Genomic DNA, 23,491 nt, shown 5'->3' with positions numbered 1-23,491 from the left:
TAGTTCACTAGCTCGTAAATCAGTCTGTAAATCCCAATCGGAAGTTATTATTCCGTCAAAGATCAGCGCTCTTGGATGTTACAATAAACTTAAGTGGAGAAATGTCTTGTCACATCGTGTGGACGATTAACACTTTGAACCGCAAGTAAGCACCACAGCTGTTAAATGTGGACATTAATCATTTATTTTATTGTGACGTGACTATTAAAACATGTTATGAGATATCACCACTGATATATTTATAAACAGCATGCAAAAAACATCTCTCTGACACTTTCATATAGTACTGACGAGAACAAAGTCTAATAATAATCGAGTGCTCGTATCGCGTTAAGATTAAATGAGAAAGCAAAAGTAACATTATATAAGTAGTTTTATTAACTTTTACCTCGCGCCAAAACAATAACAACACAAAAGACACTAAATATGAATAAGAAAATAAGTAATAGTTTCATCATGACACCAAATACTGCTGATTTGATCTCATTTTTGACCATCAAATACAGACAGGACCAACATGAGAGCCAGGGAATCCCTGTCAGAGATGTAGCCCAGAGATGTAGGCGAGTGAACACTGATGTCCGCTCATGCTTTGGTTCTCATAGGTACCGAATCTCACTAAGCAAACATTCAAACAGGCGCTATCTTTACTAATCGACTGCAGATTTAAATATAATACGCATATATTCTCGACTTAACTAATCTTAAAACTACACTTTGTGACCAAGAAACGGTAATATAAAGAAACGCCTATTCCGTCCATTGAGTTATTATCAGATTCAAAGCAGCGGAAAGTGTTACCTGTCATTCTGGCCCCTCTCAAATCCGTGGCAGAAGAAAGTAGTTCACAAACAAAGAGACTTTTAAAATAACTCTATTGTTGTTTTCTAGTTTTCTTTTTTCAAACGTGTGCTGTCGAACTGTTGTATAAAAGCAATATCGCTCTCGGAATAACTAGCCAATGAAATCCTTAAATCTTTACAGAAAAACATCAATTCGCTCAAAACTCCGCCAAAAAGCAGAGGACTTGGCAACGCAGTGCACAGCATCTCTCATCAAGTTCACGCTTTATCTGTGGATAAATGTATAAAGTCAAAGTTCATTTGGAGAAAGTTAATCTAAAGAAGTTTGTAGATGTAGGCAAAGAAAACACTTTTCGAAAGGCACGGCGCTATCTAATAGCTTTATGTAGCCCAGGGGTGTCAAACTAAAGAGTGTACCCTCATTTTATGTGGCCTGCGAGACTTCACAAAAAATGTATTGTTATTATAAGTTTTTTTTTTGCAGGTTATTTGATTTTTTACATTTTGATAATTTATGTAATTAAAGAGTGATAACGATTTGCAAGAGAGAGAACGAGCAGAGAGCTCCACCCCGCACGCGTGCACTCTAACAATTATACAATTATATCTAACAATTAACAATTACAAATGCGACTATTATTCTTGGTTAATCGTAAATTTTTGTAATATGCTTATGACTTGCGAATGTAATGCTCAGTTAACTGAAATGACCCAGGCTTGATGACGTATGCAGCGTGCATAAACGACCTCCTGCGACTGCAGCCTTCGGATTGTGAAACACGAGTTTCTGCTCTATCTCTCTCTCTGGCTTATTTATGCGCGTACTCATCTAAACATATACAAATGGTATAAATTGGGAGACCAAATCTTACTATAAAAAATTCTGTCTTGTTAACACAAATGTTTTGCTATGTCCAGCTGGGATTATCTTATAACGTGCCTATTTCCGCTCATATCTGATTCCCAAAATAATAACATATTGGAACCGATTAATTTAATGAACGTTTAAAACTTCCGTGTACAACACTGAACTCATGAGACATCTGTCAATCAGTCACTCAAAGGCAGATAAATAAAACAGCGTTTTGCAAAGAGGGCAAGAAATGATGACAGCAAGAGTGATGGATATCTGTGTCTAATAAATGCATAGCCTATATATAATGTGGTGGAGGTTGTAAAACTCTTTATTGGTATCTGAAAATGCCCCTCTTTTTATGCCTCTCATTTTATTACCTGCACAATAAAGGATAACAGAGAAAACTGAGAGAGAGTGTACTCACATACAACATGTGGATTTATTTTTTAAATAATCTGTAGAATAGTTGTACACTGTCATGTTGGGCTTCTACTTTTAAAGCTAGGTATTAATTGACTTATTAACCCAGTAGTAATTGAAATCAGAGGTAATTATGTAATGTTCATAATATAGTGTAACAACTACAACCGGCCCTTTGAAAGCAACCGTAACGCTGATGTGGCCAGAGATGACATTGAGTTTTCAATCCGATTGAGCCATCAATATGAACAGATTATTTAGTTGCATGTAAACATACGCACAACCGGTGCAACGTCATAGAATGTCTCTGAACAGGTTCATGCCCACTTTTGGAGGAAAATAAACTAGACCTTCCATTGACTTCCATTCAAAATAGCGGAATAAAGCAACGCTCGTACACAGCCGGCAGGCGTAAACAACCCATGAAATCACTCAGACTAAACATGCCGAGTAATCATCTGTCCATCCTGCCCGCCACAGAGCGCGAAAGACACATCAACACATCCAATTTGGTCAATATAAAAACATGTCTCTTTCATTCTCACAGCATCAAATTTGTGTAACAACCCTCCCTATTGGCCAGAGGTGTCTTACCCGGACATTTACTTGTACCTCATCGAGTCAACAGGGAAGCAAGTGAATGATTTTACTTCGTATTTGAAAGTTACTTCGTATTTATATATTATGTCTTTATATTTAGAGTACTGAGTGCACTTTTCCGTCCAGCCATACAACTAACCTTAGTGATTTTCTAGTTACACAAATTTGACGCTGGGAGAATGAAAGGAACATGCTTTTATATTGACCAAATCAAATGTGTCAATATATCCCTCGCGCTCCACGGCAGACAGGGTGGACAGACAACCACTCAACATGTTTAATCTGAGTGATTTCATAAATTATTTACGCCTGCTGGCTGTGTAAAAACGTTGCTTTGTTCCGCTATTTTGAATGGAAGTCAATGGGAAGTCTGGTTTATTTTCCCCCAAAAAGGGGCGGTGACGAAATTTACAGTCAAGTTCCCGGATGTGCCGGTAGTCTGTATACCTAGTGAATGTTATTTACCTTACTAATGATGTAAACAGAGTGTAATAAGTGGGATTATGTATAGGCAGCAGGTTGGTATAGCGAAATAAGCCCCTTCAGTGTGATACAAGACCCTCAGCTTCACGTTTGATCCTGATCACACTGTCTGGGCTTATGTCTGCAATAACAACCTACTGCTGCCTATACATTATCCCTTACGTACAAGAATGCATATGTGCGTTCTGCACAGACGTGTCATGTTTCTTTACCAGGTAACCTCGCCATCTACTGGCCTGGCACGTGATATAGTGGACTTTGTCCACATAAACACAGATCTTTTTGACAGGTTGTCGTGTTTGTCATGTGAACACTAGTTTGTGTTCTTGTAAACATAGAATGAAATCGTATCGTACTCACCTTTTCCCTGTAAACTCAGCTTGACCTTTTTTATTAAACAGGAACCTAGAGTCACTGTAACCCCAGCCATTCCATTTCATAGTCTCCTGTCTGAGAGAATGAGAGAGAAAGAGAGAGCAAGAAAGAGATAGAGCGAGAGAGGGGAGAGAGAGAGAGAGAGACATGATTAAATGCTACATTACAGTTTTGATGTTTGTAACATTATAACAGCTGCTAATGAGCTAAAACTTTCTATCAGAATCAAAGTTTAAACTATACAAGTAAAAAATGTAAAATAGTTTGAAAGAGCTGAAAGCCGCTATAGTTCATGTAAAGTCTTTTCTCTTTTAGTGACAGTTTTAGTATTTAACACACGTAAAATTTCACAATTCTCAATATCCGTTCCAACTAGGGATGCATATCAATTAATCGCGATTAATCTATAGCAGAATAAAAGTTTTTGTTTACATCATATATGTGTGTGTACTGTGTATAATAACTTTGTATAGTTAAATGCACACACATGCATGTATATATTTAAGCAATGTTTACATGTGTATATACATTTGTATATTTATGTATAATTTATATTATATATAAATATAAATACTTAATATATAAATATATTTTTTTCTTAAAATTATACATGCATGTGTGCATATTTATATATACATAATTATTATACACAGTTCACACACATATATGATGTAAACAAAAACTTTTATTCTGCTATAGATTAATCGCGATTAATTGATATGCATCCCTAGTTCCAACACCACAGGAAAACTAATATTAGCTTAACCAGTTCCTTAGGTTAGAATTAACCAAGTGTTATTTTATGTGTTCAAACAATTATTAAAGAAAAGTAAACACTAATAAAATAAAGAACAAATAACAAGCAGTGTAGAGACAGATAAATAAATAAACCAGAACAATGAGACAAATAAAGTCAACAGTGTTTTTCAGCTAGAATCTAACAACATTATCAATTCAACAGAATACAACTGAAATATATAATTCTTTATTCACACTTTTACACACACACACACACACACACACACACACACACACACACACACGCACGCACGCACGCACATTTTTTTGGGTGGGTGTAAGAAATACAGGCAGCTATGACGGAAATGGCAAATTTTTTGCATTCCTTTATTTACTTTTTTTAACATTATTCTTTGTACCTGAAAAGTTATTTTGACAAACTGGACTTGCTGTAGATTCTGGGATATATTTAGCCAATCAATTTTTATTTAACTATTTCACTGAAACTGCTCTTCCAAAATGTAACACGCATACGTTAACATAGTACTATAATGAATAATGTGACGTTTCAAGTCGAGTAAATCTGTCTAAATAACAAAGCAGTTTGGACAGTAAACTGGAATTGGTCCAGCAATATGAATTAGTTATTGGTGAGGTGGAAAAATGGTAATGTATCTGCTATATATATATATATATATCGACTGCTGTATGAGTGCTGAAGAAAACACACACACAGCTGAAATGTCTATTTTTTACACATTTATTTTGCGCTATGTTATGTTAAAAAACAAACCTATCCAAAAACTAAGCAGCCTAAAGTGTGACCTGCTCTAATCCTACATCGCTCTCTCATTATGTCTTTCTTAATATTCTACAAAGAAAAAAAGCTAATCTGAAAATAATTTAAACTGAACAAATAAACGAAACTCTTTACTAAGGTTCACTATTAAATAGTATCTAATGTACTATCTTATAGCTTTATTGGTAACGCTTTCACAAAAAGGCTGTATTTGTTAACATTAGTAAATGCATTAGCTAACATAATAACAATTAGCAATACAGTTTTTAAAATATTTGTTAATATTAATACATTTTTGAAAATATATTAGCAAATGATAAAATTCACATGAACTAAAAATAATAAATATTGTTAAAGTATTGTTATTTCATGTTAGCTAATGCATTATTTAATGTTAACATAAAAGGTTAATGTTATGGTGTTACTGCATTATTGTGCTACACATATCAAGTGATACACTGACTAAATCCAGCTGAAGCCAGTGCATGTTTATCTGAGTATTACTACAGCTGTGTTAACCTGCTGTGAAACTAAAACACATGATCATGATCACAGGAATCGGACAGGAACAAAATACCTAACTGAAGATCTAACAAAGTGAGATGGTGTCACCAGACCGGTCCAACAACACACACTACTAACAACCTGCTGAATATTTCTACAAGACCACTGGATTTTCAACTAAACACTTCAAATAAAATATCAGAAATCAGTAGTTTTAAAAGCAAAACTGTGTAAGATTAAAAATGGTTTCTGAGAATATATATTTTGAATTGACAATAAACTTATTTTATTTAAGTTATTCTTACAACACTGGTAAATTTCTGGTTCTTGAATCTAAAATTTTACAAGATATCATGTTAAAAAACAGGACAACACAGTTTGGCAAATGGTTAAAACAATGCAATTCAAATTCTATATATATATATATATATATATATATATATATATATATATATATATATATATATATATATATATATATATATATATATATATATATATATATATATATATATATATATATATATATATAACAAACATATAAAATATATAAATATAACAAATGAAAACTGTAAAACGTAGGTTGGCTCCTTAAACAAAACATTGGTAAGATGTGGATAAAAAAGCAACTCCTCTCTTGTCAATATAAATAATAGTAAGTTAAAATGACTCTGAGTTAAAGGCAAAAAACAAATAAGTAAAAAAAAAGAAAAATTAAAGCCAGCAAAGATTTTTTTAACAGTACATATAAGCTAGTGCACTTTGACGACTAGTGTGTAAACCTGATCATACACATTTAGTAGTACACACAACAAGAATTCAAATGAGTTCATACACCCACTGTAATGAACATGAGTAGTAGTGGAGCAGTGTAACTGTTTAAACATCACAGAAGAGTGATTCTATCAAGAGCATTTCATTTCTGTCAAACGTAAATCCAGGAATTTTCAAGGCTTAAAACTTGGAATGTATGGAAATTAACAGGGATATATGGGAATTAACGGAAATATATGGGAACAAACTGGAAACTTTTCAATTTTTAAAATTTGTACCTTGCATGCATATCTGCTTATGACCTAAAAACAAAATGTTTATTTATGTTTGTAAATGATATAGTTTTTATAAATTTCCAAATAATTCCCATAAATTTCCATTAAGTTTCCAATCTGGAATATTTCCAAAATTTCCCAAATAAAGTTCCCTTGGAACATTTCCGGAAATGTAACGGAAACTTTCCACTTCTTTGCAAACCCCAAATGTTGCAGACATTTTTTTATTGTAAAAAGTCTATTGCCTCTTAAAAACACCATGGGACATTATTATTGTTATTATTTTTAATAATACGGTGATATTGTTCTCAGATAAATCTCAGTGAGTTTCTCCAGATGATGTTAAACTCTAGATGGCGCCAGAGCTTCATCTGCACACAATGAAGGAAGTTCAGTGTATGTCAGGCCACCTCAGTTCTCATCCAATCAGAGCACAGCATTCAACCACACTTGACTTAACATACAAAATATGCCTTATAGATAAAATACTTTAATGTTTAAATGTATAACAATACACGCCATTGTTTCACGTATATATATATATAGGGTTGTTGTGCAACTTATGCCATATGACAGCAGCTGTCACAGTTAAAAATAACTTCTAAAACAAAGCACAAGAAGGGGCACAACTCCAGCACTGCTTCAGAGGATTATATCAGACACACCTGACATTAACCAACTAACATGATAAACCTTAAATATAAGCAGTTTGTCTGTAATGGACATCCCAGGAAACTGTTTCGCTTCAGGCAACCAGAAATAAGCAACGCCCTTTCCGTTCAAAGTTCTGACCAAAACAAATAACTGTAGAGTCCGAAACTTTTCAGAGTTGCATTGCAGAACTAACGTTACGTAACCTTATTTTCATCTATAACCTCGCTGACATCTTATTTCGAGCTTTATATGACATGACACTGATGTCAGTTTATGATTTTTTGGGGGGTAACCTGTAGCTTTAAGGGCAGTGCGTACTACTGAAGGGATATGTGATAAAGATCTTCTTCCTTACTTGTGTTGATGTGATTACAATACGAGTTATCTGGTGCAAGACAGCGCAATGCTCCGAGAAAAGAAAAAAATCACAACAGGAGATGTAACTTATGAATATTATGTGTGTGCAGATGTCGCCACCGCACCCTACTCTGCTAATGAATGGAGACTTTGTTCAGACGCCTGAAATGATTCCCAGTGCACAGAATGACTCAATGTTAGAACCGCTGTCGCGTCTTTAGCCCACCTACACGCAACCTTTATTTGTCTGAATGATACACGTGTGTGTTAGTTCGTTAGACGAGTCGACAGATACATCATACAACAGGTTCACGAGCCGCCAGCGCGCGCACACATACCTCCTCTTCGGTACCGGTTGCGGGCGGCTCGGGTTGGATTCGGGGGTCTCGGCTTTGCACTCCTGCGCAGCGATGCCTGCGATTTCATCCTCCGCTGGTCTCTGCAAATGTCCGACTATGATGCGGAGTCTGTGCTGTGCGCTGCTGCTGCTGCCGTTGGACGCCATGCTGCTTCCGTGTTTGCTGTCAGAGGTCAGCGTGAGGCAGCGCGCGCCTCACGGGAGGATGTGAGGTAGTCATTACAACAAACTTACGTCTCGCACCGGACTCCGCCCATAACCCCGCCTACTCCGCGCTTGCGCGTATTTGACAGTTTATTATAGTACGGGAAAATCTATATTTATCCCAAGTCAAAAAAGTTTGTATTGATTTTTATATGTAAGATAAAAACAAACAGCAAAAAATATTATTTTCTTTAGTATATAATAGTATATAAAATATTACATATGGTACCGTATTTAACGTTACCCGAATATAAGACGAGGTTTTTGTCCTAAAAATAGGCTGAAAAATGGGGGGTCGTCTTATATTCGCGGTATAGACAAAATCACGGGGGAAAGGGAGAAAGCAGGTGGAAACAGTAGAGGGCGCCAACACGATAGATGTGTTTTATTAAAAACAGATAGTTATTTTCTATCTATCTTCACAGTACCACATTTATTATACATACATGGGCCAACATAATTATTGCATTTTTGTGGAAAGGTTATTCAATTTTTGTCTCTCATTCATTCATTCATTCATTCATTCATTCATTTCTGAACTCATTCATTGACAGAGTGCACTTTATTTTTTGACAAATTAGTCCAAATATTTAATGAATGGTGTTAAAATATTTTTCCAATAAATTATCACTAGAATTTTCAAATAAAATAATTTTCTGTTGTAAACCATATTTTTCCTACAACATAAGTCTGGAAAACGTGGGGTCGTCTTATATTCGGGTATATACCGTATATAAAAGTATTTAACTTTTGAAACTAAATTCACTTATTATCCTTGCTATAATGTTAAGGTTTTCTTTTGTTTTACTTTCTTTTATCCACAATTGATATCTATACCGTACTAAATCTTATTATTAAAGAAAAAATGTGACCAAAAAAGGTTAAACAAACAAAAATTCTTATGTTTTTGCTTCTTTAAAGAAGCATTTTAAAGTAGTTTGATCTTAAGGTATATGCTAAATTCCTGCAAATTCTTCAGAAACACTTGATCTTTAATAAATGTGGTTTATATAGCACCAGAATTGTGTTGTTGTAGATTTATTGTAGTTTGCTATCCAGATGTTTAGGCACTCCTAAGGGAAACTATAGGGAACACATACTGATAAAATGTATATGCATTCAATTGCATGCATTGCAAGTCACTTTAGATTAAAGTGGCTGCCAAATGGATAAACGTAAATGTAACTAGCTGAACACTCACAAAACGAAGGTCGTAATTTTCACAGTGATGCCACAGAAGAACCAATTTTTTGTCTCCAAAAAAGTTTACAATTTATTTTTGCTTACCTTTCAAGTTCGAAAAACCTTTCTTTCAATATGAAGATTCCATTAATGAACCTTTTTTTTTTTTTAAAGCAAAGGACTGAATATAACTTAAAGAAAGACTCAGCTGAGACATTAAGCTTTTCTTAAAAATCTTTTTCATTCCAAGGATAATTTTGAAAAATTGAATCTCTTAAATTATGATTTTTCCTACAACCACACCCCAAAAACTGTGTAGAAACCCTCCCTTAATGCGTTTGTAAATTATTCTGAATATAACATTACCTATAAAGGACTCAATTGTTGTGCTTCTGAGCAGTTTTGGTCTATGTGATTAACTAATCAAATTCCAGATGTTCTTTTGGAAATACAATAGTTTAAGTGCTTCCATAGACTTGCAACAAAATATTTCACTTTAAAATGCAAAGTTGACATAATGCATGCTAGTATTTCATACAGACATGAAACACATTTTTTTCAGATTGGTGTCAGTGCCAATAAAAAAGTTTCCTCTTTCATCATTGAGGGTGTATACAAAAGCATAAAGTTGATGACATATAACAGGCCCGGCAGGCATGTTAACTCACTTGTTACCTGTGCCCTGCTATGAGTCATGTGACCGTGAGAGTAACCCAGACATATGCTAGTCTGCCTCCTGTGGGCCTGATGACGTCATCACAAACCTCTGCACTCTCCATTTTAAGTGCTTTGCTCTGCACGCCTCTTCTACGCTTGTAAATACTACATGTTGTGATCAAATCCTTTAACAACGGAAAATGCCACATTTTTGTGTTTACTGAGGAACAGAATATTTAATTGAAAAGCATGTGTTACTGTGCAATGGTTATTTCAAGACATTCAGCAATCGTGGTTTATCCCTGCCCTGCTAAATATGCATTGACTAAAGAGAACCCATTTTGAAAGAAAAATCCTTAAAGGATGTTTATCAGATCTTTATTATCACACACACACACAAAGAAGAATGTTGATGTTAAAAAGCACAAGACATTTGTTATAATGATAATGATAATATTTATTTCTGCATGCATTTGAGGGACACAATATGTGAAGTTTAATGCAGTTGAGGGCTTTTCGAGGGGCTGTTACAGCTTCATCCAAATGGAATGATTGTTTCCTCCAGGCCTGAGCTTTAAACTCCCAAAACAAAGTTCTGTAATGCACTGACTGCAAACAATTAGAGTCGGAGTGTATCACAGAACTTTACTTGGAAAGCCACAGCATTGCACACCAGTTTTCCTTCTTCGCAGTGAAACTCTTCCTCACGACCCTCTGAGAGAAACACAGCTTATGTCTTGTAGCAGATGGCACATCACAACAGGTACTCCTTGGAGAAATGTCTTTCTATTAAAAGTGAGTAATGAATAAATTATGTGATTTAAAGGTAAAATTGGTCATAGCATGCAATAATTTTTGTAACTGGACTTGAAGGTAGGAGGGAGGGCAGAACTCATTTGGGTTTATAATAAATTTAAGAATTTAACGATGGATAACATGGTTAAATACCCAGAGTCATTCTTGCTTACACATGCGCCACCAGCCCCAAAGTACACATATGTGTTTGCCTACAAAGATTAAACACATGCATGTAAATGCAAACACAATTAAGTGCATACAAAAATACTATAATACAAAATGTAAACTGTGACATGAAGAAATAACTTCTATTTGTCTTTATACTATTGCACCGCTGTAAAGTGAACAGTTAGGGCAGCCGATACGCAGAACAGCTGACGTGTCGAAAAGGGGCCAAATTTGGAGCAGCGCGTAATTTTATCAAGACCATCAGAGCAGTGTCATCATCGTTCACATCAACATTAAACTCTTAACACAACACACTTTCTTTCACAAATAACTTAAAGTCAGAATCTGGAAAAAGAGTGAATTAAAAACAAACAATGAAATAAGTAACGAGTGTGACATATGTCTACATCAACTTTGCTCACACATAGGCAAAGCATGATACTTTAAAACTTTCGTTTTAGTCAAAGTTACTTTACTGCACCAGAGGATGAACAAATCAGTGAGTGGGGTTCACAATGTTGCAAAGTCCGCGTGTTTATGCTCACTTCCAGAGGAAAGAAATGAAAAGCACATACCTGCTGCATCTCACGCACGGGATAAAACGCAACGACAGGAGACGCACAGCTCTGTGCGGACGACTTCACTCGTGAACTGAGCAGATGACGCGCTTTCACGCCGCGTCCGTGTCCGTGGAGCAGCTGGAAGAATGTCGACGTGGAGCTGCCAATCGTGCGCGCGCACTCACGCACGCGCTCCGGTGGGAGAACGCTACAGTTTGATGATTTGAGGCGGTGGGGGGTGTGGTTGGTTATCTGTAGTGCTAGTTTACTCTGTTTAAGGTTAAGTGCAGTCGGGTACAGTGAGTTTCATTAAAGATCACTAATGGCACAAAAGATAGATAGATAGATAGATAGATAGATAGATAGATAGATAGATAGATAGATAGATAGATAGATAGATAGATAGATAGATAGATAGATAGATAGATAGATAGATAGATAGATAGATAGATAGATAGATAGATCAAGGACAAGGCCTTAGATATATTTGGACATTTAAATAGTTTTTTACAAATAAACCTTACAAATCAATGCAGGTGTGCATCTTGAGACAAAACTGGTACATATATTAGAATATGTCAGTACAAGGTGTTTTTGAAATTAAGGCAGCTCAAAAATACATTTTAGTCTGGGACTAGGATAGGCTAGCCCTGTCTGGAAAACTGCCCCTATAAATACCAGACACATCATCCACATGGCATTTATTTGCTTAACCCAAGTGACATTTATATGTTACTCTGGTTTAATGTTTTGTCTCTTGTGAACTCTTTGAACAAAAATGTTTAGACTAGTTAAATGGATGTTTAAATGGTTAAAAATTATCACACTGGCAAAAACGCGCACGTAAAACTGATACAGCATACACTGTCAGAAATAAAGGTACAAAACTGTACCTTTTCTGTCACTGGGGCTGTACCCTAAGTTTCCTTTTGGTACCTTTACAGCAGGAGTGGGGAACCCTGGGTCCTGGAGGGCCACTGTCCCGCAGTGCCCAGTTCCAACCCCAATCAAACACACCCGAATTTCATTTCCAAGTAATCCTGAAGACTTTAATTTGTTTTTTTCAGGTGTGATTAATTAGGGCCGGAACCAAACTCTGCAGGACAGCGGCCCTCCAGGACCAGGGCTCCCCACCCCTGCTTTACAGGAATACAACCCAGAATACAATTTTGGGTAGATTACCGTACCTTAAGGACCTACATTGTTAGAAAAAAGTCAAAATATGTACCCTAGCTGTCAGTGGGGCAGCACCCTTTAAAAAGGTAAATGTAGGGACCATTAGGTACAGATATGTAAACATTTAGTACTAATACCTTTGAGATACTAATATGTATTTTTGAAGTACTAATAAGCTCTCTTTGGTCCCAGAATGTACTTTTGAGGTACTAAAATGAAATCCATAGGTGCAAAGCTGTACTTTTTGAAAGGGTACAGCCCCAGTGACAGAAAAGGTACAGTTTTGTACCTTTATTTCTGAGAGTGTAAGACAGAACAGCAGGGGGCGCTAGCTGACCGATACAAACTCAGATTCTCCAGGGTTGTGTAAGTTAGGTAAATACGTATTTAAATGTGCTCGTATTGGCATTTTCACATGAAGGTCCACTGTAAAGAACCAGAATGGGTTATAGTAACAACAATGCGTAAAACAGTTTGTTTTAGGTCACAAGCAGATGCTCGGATCTGCTTAGTGAGGACCGAGCTCACTGATTCCAACTAAAGATTCTTGGTTCCTCTTATCACAACTGCTGACTTTTAACTGACCAATAATTCCATCATATTAATAAATAAAAACTGCAAAAATTGCATTTTAACCCCTAAGGTTATTTTCACGAGAAAGTACTTGGTTATATTAATGTTTGACAGTAGAGGTCAAAAATCACATGCATATAAAGTTTACGTAGATAAAGTTTACAGTCAGTGTTTCTACATAGTTAAATAAGTGGCGAGATTATAAAGGCTAAAGGTTTAAAGTTCCGCTCAGTAGAAGTTCAGTAGAGTTTCCTCAAGCGCGTCAGAAGGGGGCGTTTATCGTCGCAGCTCTGCAAAGCTTCCTATTGGTGAGCGTAGATGATGGGCGGGGCCATACTATGACAGGGGCTTTCCGTAAATTTTCATAACTCCTCACGACTGCATTTCCTCAAAGTACATCCCATGGCAACGACGATCTAACGCATCTATCACGAGCTTCATTTTATTTCGCTCTAAGGGATAAGACATACCAAAGAAACCAAATAAGGAGTTACGCTTCAAAACGGGGAGATTATCTCTCAGAAATGATGGAAATTGAATTACAAAAAATGCACCCGAGCCAGCAGGTAAATAATATTTTCTATTTTTATATTGCGTGTTATGGTGAATAATGTTTTCGCTTTTATCCCAAGTGGAATTACTAATCGAAAATTTGGGGTTTACCAAGAAACACACTAAATGTATATTTTGCCCTTTGATCCTGCTTTGTGGGACATAACTTATATCCGTGTTTATAGCTCCTGTTATTAAATCTGTCATCAGAAGTACACACCACTACACGTGACTCCGAAAGCGTTTACTGTATCTGTGATCCTTTATCTAAAAGTTTTCAGATTATAATTATTAGGTACTAAAAAAATGTAATTATTAACTTATTTATTGTTTTTTGACTGAAACGCTTGTGATCGTATTTCATGAGTATGTCGTGTTACAGGAGGCGTCTCCTGCATTGCCCGTATAAGTCCCTTATCTTGTGTTTTCACCCCAAATTCTGCACAGTCATTGAAGTTGGGCCGCTCTAAACAAAATAAAAGAAATATAAAATATCTAAATGAATGTACATTAAAATAACCGTTTTGAATGTCCCGTAAAGCGATTAGAGGCAGGCCTACGGTTAAACTTGAGATATTCGTTGTACTTTGATGTTGTCGCGTGCGACCCTCCACTAGACGCTTCTGTAACTCTGCCCTCTCTGCGCATGCGCACTCGCAGCCAGCGCTTTGCACAATAGCAGGCGGCTCCAATCTGGAATGTGGCTGTTTATTTTAGCCTTCTGTCCTTACGTAAAGAAGTGATCACCAGCTTTAAGAGATTAGTTTCATCACAGTTCAGGCAATTCTTCATGCCTAGCTAAATATAAATACCTTTGGTGTTGCCAAAACATTTTGATAACACAATCATTAAAAGTCATTGCATAATGCATAACATATTTACAGTATAGTGCATGAATGTTTAACAACAGATTAATCAAAGGTTAAAGACCTTTAAATAATTTTAATGTTCTAACAAAATCATCGTTTAACTATTTTATAATTTAATAAAAGTTGTTTTAAGGTATCAGTGTTACCACAAATGTTGTGTGTAAACGTGTGATAAAGTGCAAGTCTGAGGAGAATATAATTTTAAAAGGAACTAAGATTTTAATTTTTGAGATCAGCATCAAAATTCTTGTTACATTTGTATTTGCTGGCATGTAAAATAAAGCGTTTTTTCCCATGGCATAAGAATCCATGCATGGACTTTCACATCCATCATCAGTGTAAAGATGCATCGAGTGCCCCTCCTCATAGGACTGGGACCACGTTACTAATTATCCTAATTTTTGTACATTTAATATCAATCTATTTTGGAAACATGGAAAGTGGATTTGATGAACCGGTTTTAACATTAACTACGTGTGGTATCATATCACCTGCCAGGCAGAAAACAGAACAAGGAGTTCTTCTGTTTCTTCAATGGTATATTCCACATTCCCCCAGACTTGAAAGAACAGGAAGTAGGACCGGTTTGAAATTAATCTCTTCTTTATCAGGAAACTTTGCGGTTTTAATAAACACAGTGGTTTCTCATTTCCACCAACCTGGATAATGATTACAACACTTCGGACATTAATTATGTAGTCAGGTGTGTCTTGGATATTCTTTTTACTTCTCGATCTATAGACATTAAATTAAAAGCAAACCTCACAGGTATGCAATACTCTGCTTATGCTTTACCTTTAGCCTCATATACAACAAACGTTTAATATATAATCCCAAATCAGTGATGTAACCTACATTATCAGATAAGGTTTGAGTGTATAAATCAAAAACACATCAGAAAACTTATCACAAATACCAGAGATCCGAGTCTGAAGCCTTTTCAAGTGTATAGAGTTGTTCCAACACCGACACATTTTATTTTCTTTCTTCTTTAAAACACAAAATGAGATGGCACTCGCCAACAGTGGCGTAAAACTTAATCTAACACGTCTTATTTTCATGACGAACACAAGTGGGAAGAAGAACCGAGAAGGGGAAAATTATCATCAAATGTTTCGTTGTTACTCTACTCTTACCCAAAATAAATGCAGAAGAGTTTTTTTTTAGATACTCAAAAGATCTATGATTAGGGTATTACTGTTTTATTCAGAGCCAACATCCAAACTAAACAAACTTTCCATTCAATCCTCACAGTCAGGAGGATTAGAGTTTATGTTTGTCGGTTAGGAGGAGATGGTCCAGACGATCCGTTTCGTGAGAAGAACTCATTTAGCAGTTGTGTAGATGTTTCATCATGTCTGTCGCTCCGCCTCTGTCTGTTATCTGGAGAGGATGTGTGTGTGTGTTTGTGTGTAACTGTGCGTATGTGTGTGTTTAGGAGCCGGGTCCGCCTGAAGGCCGCTCTGACGCCAGTATCTGTTCCACTCATGCAGGCCTTGTTTATAAAATCCCTCATTTGTTTAATTTTGTAAATTATGTATTATTTCTCTGAATTTATCAACGTTTTCTGTTTAAACTAAAGGGCTCCGTGTATTTCATTGTGGGACATTTCACTTAAAAAAAAAACAAATAATACTATTAGGAATTCGGTAGATTGAAAATGCGTACGTTTTACGTTTTAAGAACCAGAGACTGTATTAAAGTAAGCGTGATTATTATCTCAGCTTGGATTTCATTTAAAGTTTTGTCATACAGGCCCAGACCTCTAAATAAAAGTATAAAGTTCGTGTTGCTGTGAGATTCATAACTGTGAAGTTCCTCTGTTCTGGGTTACACACTTCTTCTCTGTGTAGTCCCTTAAATCTTGTGATCTGAAACTATATAGCTGATTTTTACAGATGTCAAGTCACATGCTTTTTGTAAAATCATGCCGAGCATTTCCTCCACAAATACACAAGAGATCAGGTTATAATATTTTTGAGTCAAGTGGATTTTAAATGCAGAACTACATTGTAATAAAATGCAGCATTTTTGTCAAATAAGCATATTTTATGTTAATTTAAATGAACAAATTAAGTTAAACAATTTCACTTTTTTTAAGTAAAAACTTTACATTAGATTGACTTGCAAAACCAAGTTGTTTTAACTTGATGCTGCGTTTTTTTTTCACAGCGTTAAATATCCTTATAATCTACTGCATGCTAAACAAAAACAACTTTTGCAAACAGCTTTTAAGTTAAAGTATTACAGGTTTATTACCCCAAACTCATTTTTTTGTATTTTTGCAATTCAACTCAAACGGCATTGATGTTTCAGTATTGTTTTAAAACTTTCTAATGCTGTGTTAGGCATCAGTTAGTTGTTTAGTAAACACCTTTACCACTAAAATACAATTTGACAGGAAATAAAAGGAAAAGCATAGGATTGGACGACAAAGTGTGTAAATATTACTGCTGTCTGCATTTCAACCCAAATCATGTTAAAGAATTATAGTAACAAAGACAGAAATGAGTTTTATTTTGTTCTTCGTACTTGTATTTGACAAAGTCCCTGATGTGAGACATATGCGCAGTTACAACAGGACGGGTGGCGTTTCATTCTCGGCTGCTGATTGGTCAGTCAAGATTCACTGTATCCTCCTCCAGACTCCTTAATGTGGTGAAAACATGCTGTGTGTTTTACAACACAATATAACATTCCCGTATGCAGTATATGTTGTGATGTAGAGTATACATATAGCAGAAAGTGGTGTTTTTTTTTTTTGAAAGTTCGGTTAACTCACACCATCCATAAACTTTAAAATCCGTACAATTTGGAGATTAAACTAACATGAATATACTGTTTGTGTTAAACTAGTCTGCAAGTTTGTTTGGTAATGTGTGTAAAGTTTAATTTTACAGTTGTGCAATGACATTAAAGGTGTCTTTTCTATCCCAAGTACGTGTTTACAAATTAGTAATTTGCCAAAACATTTGATGTTATCAAAGCCGCATACGTAGTAATTATGAAAGCATGCTTAAAAGTTTTAGGAGGAGGAGTAAAGAGCATCACATGGCAAAGACACTCCCAAACTCTCAATGCTCAATCCACAAATGTTTACCAGCCATTTATTTGCAGCATTTATTTTCTGAAGGTCAGAAAGTGACGTTCACAGCAATCATTTTTTCCAGAGGCTGTGCTTTCGAGGTGAAGCGACTTTAAATATACCACTAACACTAATACAGCGTGGGTGTGGGCGAATGATGTCGTAGTTCCCATAGATGAAAAAGGAGAAGCAGCATCTATTATTCATACAGTCTTGTTGTTACATTGACGATCACATTGTGTTTGCGCTTATCTGAGCTGTGCCGGGGTGGGCCTGGCTTTTAATCAAACTCGGCAGATCCCTCAGAGACGCTCGGGTGTGGCCAGAAGGTGCCTGAATGCGGTGCATCTCATCTCTCGTCTTTCTCTCTAGGACATGGAGCTGATAGATATCCTGTGGAGGCAGGACGTGGATCTCGGAGCGAGGAGGGAAGTGTTTGATTTCAGCTACAGACAGAAGGAGGTGGAGTTGCGTCGACAGCGGGAACAAGAGGAGGAGAAGCAGCAGCAGCGATTGCGAGAGCAGGAGAAAGCTCTGCTCGCCCAACTCCAGCTGGACGAGGAGACGGGGGAGTTTGTGCCGCGGATATCTCCGGCCGGCAGAGCGTTGGCGCAAGCTGACACGACAGACGTCCAGATCGCACAGGTATGAGCATATAAATCAGACTTGACCTGACTTAGAGGTCTTCATGTATATCACACACCTGCCCACAGGTACTCAACAAGCCCCACCCTCCCTTCATATTCAGGGCGCAGGTGCATAGTTGCTCGGAAACTGTTGCTATGGAATGATTGCTGAAGTCAGGTGATGAGGTTTATGCGTGAATGCCGTTCAACAAAATAGAAAACAAGGCACACAAAAACAAGCAATATGACTGAATTCAGGCTGGACCCTGAAACTCTATTTGGGCTTATTCTCTTAGGAGAGTAGATCAGTTTGCGTTTTGGAGACTTTGTCGATTTAATGAGAAATGTTTAAAGCCCTGCAACTTTGGAGTTACACTGAAGTGTCAAGTTGATCTCTGATGTGTCTCTTAACCCTCAAACAGACATTTCATTAGTTAAAAAAAGGTATAGAAATATAAAACTTTGTGACTTTTCCTAAATAATCTATCTTTACATACAAAAAAACTGGGTTTGATTCGGTTGTTCTAAAGGCATGTGCAATTTTTTTTAATTAATTTGTCCCTTGGGGTCAATATGTCCCAATTGAAAGTGAATGAAAAATGTAGTTTTTTCTATGTCAAAAAAAAAATAATCTATAAATCCAGCATAAATCTGAAATTCTTGACACAGAAATGAAGGCCAGGTACTTGTGCACAAATGCAATGCGAAAGACACACTTTCTAATGTTTATATAAACATAAATTCACAAAATGTATCATTAAAGTAGTGATTTGAGCAGTTGTCCATATCCAGTAAAATGAATGGGTCTCTAAGGGCATCTGCTGGTCGAAAGGATTTAATTCCTAAGCAGTAATTATTTTGTTTTTTTCTAAAAACCGATGGCTGAATTCAACACCTAACACCTATATCAATATCTAAAAACAATTTAAATCAAATTTAGATCATAGTTTATGTGAATTTTCATAAACATTTGATATTTTTCAGGCAAGCCAATGGTGTAGTTGAGGAATTTAGTGGTAAACAGATACAAAAGTACTTAAAATCTCTCAAAACACAGCTTTATTGTATAGATGAGAAGTAAAGAAAAAAATGATATATTATTTGTATTATTGAAAATGTATATTTTTCTTACAATTATGCTTTCAATTTTGGGGTCATATAGACCCCAAGGGCCAGAAGTGTAAACAGAAAACGAGGAGCGTTTGAGGGTTAAACTTTTTAAAGAAATGGCCCCAAAAACAATTGTTTGGTAAGAGTACAGAACTGTAATGATTGAATGGTACCATTGCAGTACCTATAGAGATCCTGTTCACATCCGAAATAAACTCCTGAGGATTCAGAAAACAACTATTCAATAATGCTCTTCTTAAAGGTGCTCTAAGCGAATTCACGCATTTTAGGCCATAAAACATTTTTTTGTTTCATACAGTAAACATCTCCTCACTATCTGCTAGCTGCCTGTCCTCTGAACACAATGTAAAAAAAACACGGTCTCTGCAGACAGCCCAGGCTTCGCACACTGTAACAAAAACAGAGTGGTTAAACCTACCACCACAAAACATAAAGTGTTCCAGCCAATAAACGGCAAGAAGGATTTGGGCGCATTCATGACTCATTCAGAAAGCACGGAAGGGAAGGGGAGGAGTTTTGCTTGACAACACTTCGAACATCAACAGGAAGGGACTTCACACAGATTCGCTTAGAGCGCCTTTAAGTTTACAAAGAAAGCAACATTTACACATAAGTGACCCTAGACCACAAAACCAGTCATACGTCGCATTGGTATATTTGTAGAAATAGCAACAATATTATCATTTTTTTATGCAAAAAATCATTAGGATATTAAGCAAAGATCAAGGTACATGAAGATATCTTGGAAATTTCCTACCGTAAATATATACAAATTTTATTTATCATTAGTAATAAGTGTTGACTTCATTTGGACAACTTTAAACTCCGATTCCAGTTTTTCCAAATATTTATCTCAGACAAATATTGTCTATCCTAACAAACCATCAAACCAATCAAAAATTGACCCTTATGACTGGTTTTGTGGTCCAGGGTCAAACATGTCCTCTGCTGAGAGTAGTTGCTGTGCTATAATATAAATGGATCTGACTGTGTACGTGCAGAATGAAGCATTCACTGTGGAGGGAGACGCCATGTCATTCGATGAGTGCATGCAGCTCCTGGCTGAGACATTTCCTCTTAATGAGCCGACAGAGGTAATTGATGGATATACTGTACTGTATATTGCCCATGCTACACCTCACGCAACATAACACCTACTGTATGTATATGTATCTTACTGCACTTTAATGGTCACTTTTTTCTTGTGTCCGTGTAGTCGGCTTCAACCTGCCTGGATCCCTCCATTCCCTCATCCACAGACTCTACGATGCCCCCAAATATGACTGCCTTTACCCAGAATCCTTTGCTGCCGGATTCTCTAGATCAGGCCTGGATGGAGCTACTCGCTCTTCCGGAGCTACAGGTATATCGCATACACAACCCAACACTACATAGACAAAGAGAAGTTTCAAAATGAACTTTGTCACACCTGGGCGAATTGAATAAACTTGAATTGAATCACACGCATCATTTAAATGTATCATAGTCAAATTCTTACGCCGGGATTTAAATCGTATAGCAGGACAAACTAAAGTCACATGCTCTTTTATTCCCTTGACAAAGACGTTTTCTCACATTTGGTGAATTGTGAACCTAGCAAACACAGTTTATGCACACCTGTCGTGAAATCTGACCCTCCCTAAACATCAGTTTTGAATGGTAGGCTATGTTATTTATAAGGGCGTGAACAGCCCTGTTGCTGAGCTACAAACAAATGACCCGTCTCTGAGCTCACGTACTGTGGTTTCACTGGCGGTTCGGGACTGTGCACTTCATTTGTTTTGCAACCATTTTCCCACTTTCTACACCCCAGCTGGTCCTCCGCAACAAAACACAATGCATTCAACACACGTTACAGTTCTTGTTTGTCTCGTATGCTTTCCCTTTCTTTAATAGCTTTCATATGTTGTTTATTTTTAGCAGTGTCTCAGCATGCAGATGCAGGAGACGTTGAATGTGGATGGATATATGACCACGAGCCCGTCAGAAGAAGCACAAGACACAAACTACAGCCGATACCTGCCCGGGATCGACCATCTCGCCTCCGGCCAAGTAGATGTGCGTCCTCCCGAATACATCAATACTTACGATGGATCCTTTAATGGTATGGTTTCACCCAACCTCAGTCAGATGAATCTAAATGCTCCAGATGTGGGCTCTAAGTTTGGATCGGAGGAATTTTGTGAACTGTTTTATCCCGAGATGGAGGTTAAAGTGAACACTGGTATTCTGTCGCCCGACCAAGCAAACGTAGTCAGTCAGCTGGCTGACATTTCCAGCGATCCTCCGGTGAACCCCATGGATCTTCACAGCTTCTCTCCTGGAAACTTTAGCTCGGAAAATCAAGAAACCATTCCGGAATTCCCAGATTCAGATTCTGGGTTGTCGCTGGATGCGAGCCCTAATATAAGCTCTCCCGGGAAGTCTCTGCACGAAGACGGATCCTTCGGTTTTAGCGACTCCGACTCGGAAGAGATGGACGGCAGTCCGGGAAACGCAGAGTCAGATTATACAGAGATATTCCCGCTGGTTTACCACAGCGATGGAATCCAGGTGCTTCTTTCTGAGAATTCACCCACCGACTCACAGGAGATGAAAGTGAAAAACGCAAAGATAGACGCGGCGGAGGCCAACGGTCACTCGAAACCACCTTTCACCAAAGACAAGCTGAAGAAACGCTCCGAGGCCCGGCTCTCCCGTGACGAACAGAGAGCGAAAGCCTTGCAGATCCCGTTTACCGTGGACATGATCATCAATCTGCCTGTGGACGACTTCAACGAAATGACGTCCAAACACCAGCTCAACGAAGCTCAGCTCGCTCTCATCAGAGACATCCGACGTCGCGGCAAGAACAAGGTCGCGGCGCAGAACTGCCGCAAGAGGAAGATGGAAAACATCGTGGGCCTCGAGTACGAGCTGGACTCGCTGAAGGAGGAGAAGGATCGTCTGACGAAGGAAAAAAGCGAACGTACTACCAGTCTGAGAGAGATGAAGCAACAGTTAAATACTCTGTACCAAGAAGTCTTCGGTATGCTAAGAGACGAGCAGGGCAGGCCTTTCTCACCCAATGAATATTCACTTCAGCACACCGCCGATGGCACCGTTTTCCTCGTTCCTCGCCTTAAAAAGCCTCTTGTGAAGAACAACTAGCCTGGCTCCTTCGCTCTCTCTCTCTCGTTCCATACTTGCTTCTGTTGTTTGGTACCACTTTTCTCTTGCGAACACCATGTGTTAACCAGGCACGAACCAGCAGCAAGACATTTAGTTGGTCAGTATCGGTTTCTATGTATGGAATTGTGCTGGGTAGCCACGCCCACCATGAAATCTCATTGGTCCAAAATTCTGTTACACATACGAAATTTTAATTATATGTCTTCGACTGTCACAAAGTGTAGTGGTTTCTCATTAAATGTAGAGAGAGACATCATGCCTGGTTACAACACAGTGTACGTTTATGCACAAGTAAAACTAAATAGGAGCGTATTTTGCTTATAGATCAACTATTGAAATGGCAGAACTATTATATTATATACGTTTTGCGTATTCTACTTTCTTAATTTTGTACACTATATTTTCTCTAAGATTCATTTATCTGAATGGTTTGTAAATACATTTATACTTTATTTGCTATTGAGATAGGACCGATGTACTGTATAGTAAATTAGATCAGATTTTAGTATGCTCTCTAGGCTAACAATTGGTGATTATTTTAAGTCTGCACTTAAGTCGGTTTTTAAATGTTAATTTACATCTGTATTGCGATTTTATCTACTGATTTTATGGCTTTATAATAAATGAATATATTTAAAGCAGTTTTGTGTCTATTGTAGTTTTAAATGGTACTGTTTGTGGGTTGATAAAGCAGTTCAACACATTAAATGAAAGAGGAAATGCAGCATAAAATGTTCAATAAA

At 37.1% G+C, this 23,491-nt stretch overlaps 2 protein-coding genes and 1 long non-coding RNA gene across 5 annotated transcripts in view; 1 reads left to right on the top strand and 2 right to left on the bottom strand.

Annotated features, from left to right (window-relative positions):
* The window catches only part of agps (alkylglycerone phosphate synthase), a 51,981-nt gene extending 43,771 nt beyond the window's left edge, over positions 1-8,210 (bottom strand). For both annotated transcript variants that reach the window (XM_073854869.1, XM_073854868.1), the window contains exons 1-2: positions 7,977-8,210; positions 3,523-3,612 (exon numbers count right to left, since the gene is read on the bottom strand). In XM_073854869.1, the coding sequence (XP_073710970.1) occupies positions 3,523-3,612; positions 7,977-8,143 (257 nt within the window). In that variant the 5' untranslated portion in view covers positions 8,144-8,210. The remainder of the gene's footprint in view (positions 1-3,522; positions 3,613-7,976) is intronic.
* Positions 8,211-10,415: 2,205 nt separating this feature from the next.
* On the bottom strand, positions 10,416-11,995 carry LOC129452509 (uncharacterized). Its single transcript, XR_008647154.2, has 3 exons — positions 11,581-11,995; positions 10,988-11,046; positions 10,416-10,825 (listed from the first exon to the last, which is right to left on the bottom strand). It is a non-coding gene; the product is annotated as an uncharacterized lncRNA (long non-coding RNA).
* A 1,690-nt stretch (positions 11,996-13,685) lies between these two features.
* Positions 13,686-23,389, top strand: nfe2l2a (nfe2 like bZIP transcription factor 2a). 2 transcript variants are annotated; one of them, XM_055215390.2, is made up of 5 exons: positions 13,686-13,880; positions 18,193-18,465; positions 20,579-20,671; positions 20,794-20,940; positions 21,501-23,389. In XM_055215390.2, exons 1-5 carry the CDS (start codon positions 13,839-13,841, stop codon positions 22,725-22,727), a joined length of 1,782 nt encoding a protein of 593 aa, XP_055071365.2. In that variant the 5' UTR covers positions 13,686-13,838; the 3' UTR covers positions 22,728-23,389. The 2 variants fall into 2 exon arrangements, with proteins under 2 accessions (XP_055071365.2, XP_055071364.2); XM_055215389.2 differs by having other exon boundaries at positions 21,498-23,389.
* The last annotated feature ends 102 nt before the right edge of the window (positions 23,390-23,491 follow it).

This window comes from Misgurnus anguillicaudatus, chromosome 17 (genome assembly GCF_027580225.2).
Source record: "Misgurnus anguillicaudatus chromosome 17, ASM2758022v2, whole genome shotgun sequence".
Taxonomy (NCBI): Eukaryota; Metazoa; Chordata; class Actinopteri; order Cypriniformes; family Cobitidae; genus Misgurnus; species Misgurnus anguillicaudatus.
Note: the sequence above shows the minus strand (reverse complement) of the source record. Positions and strands in the feature narration are given on the sequence as shown.

What these genes read in the sequence shown, in the direction of transcription:
- nfe2l2a (XM_055215389.2), top strand. Translation starts at nt 13,839, where the DNA reads ATGATGGAAATTGAATTACAAAAAATGCACCCGAGCCAGCAG. An exon ending in CAGACGTCCAGATCGCACAG is followed by an intron (nt 18,466 to 20,578) that starts GTATGAGCATAT and finishes GTGTACGTGCAG; the next exon opens with AATGAAGCATTCACTGTGGA. An exon ending in TCGCTCTTCCGGAGCTACAG is followed by an intron (nt 20,941 to 21,497) that starts GTATATCGCATA and finishes GTTTATTTTTAG; the next exon opens with CAGTGTCTCAGCATGCAGAT.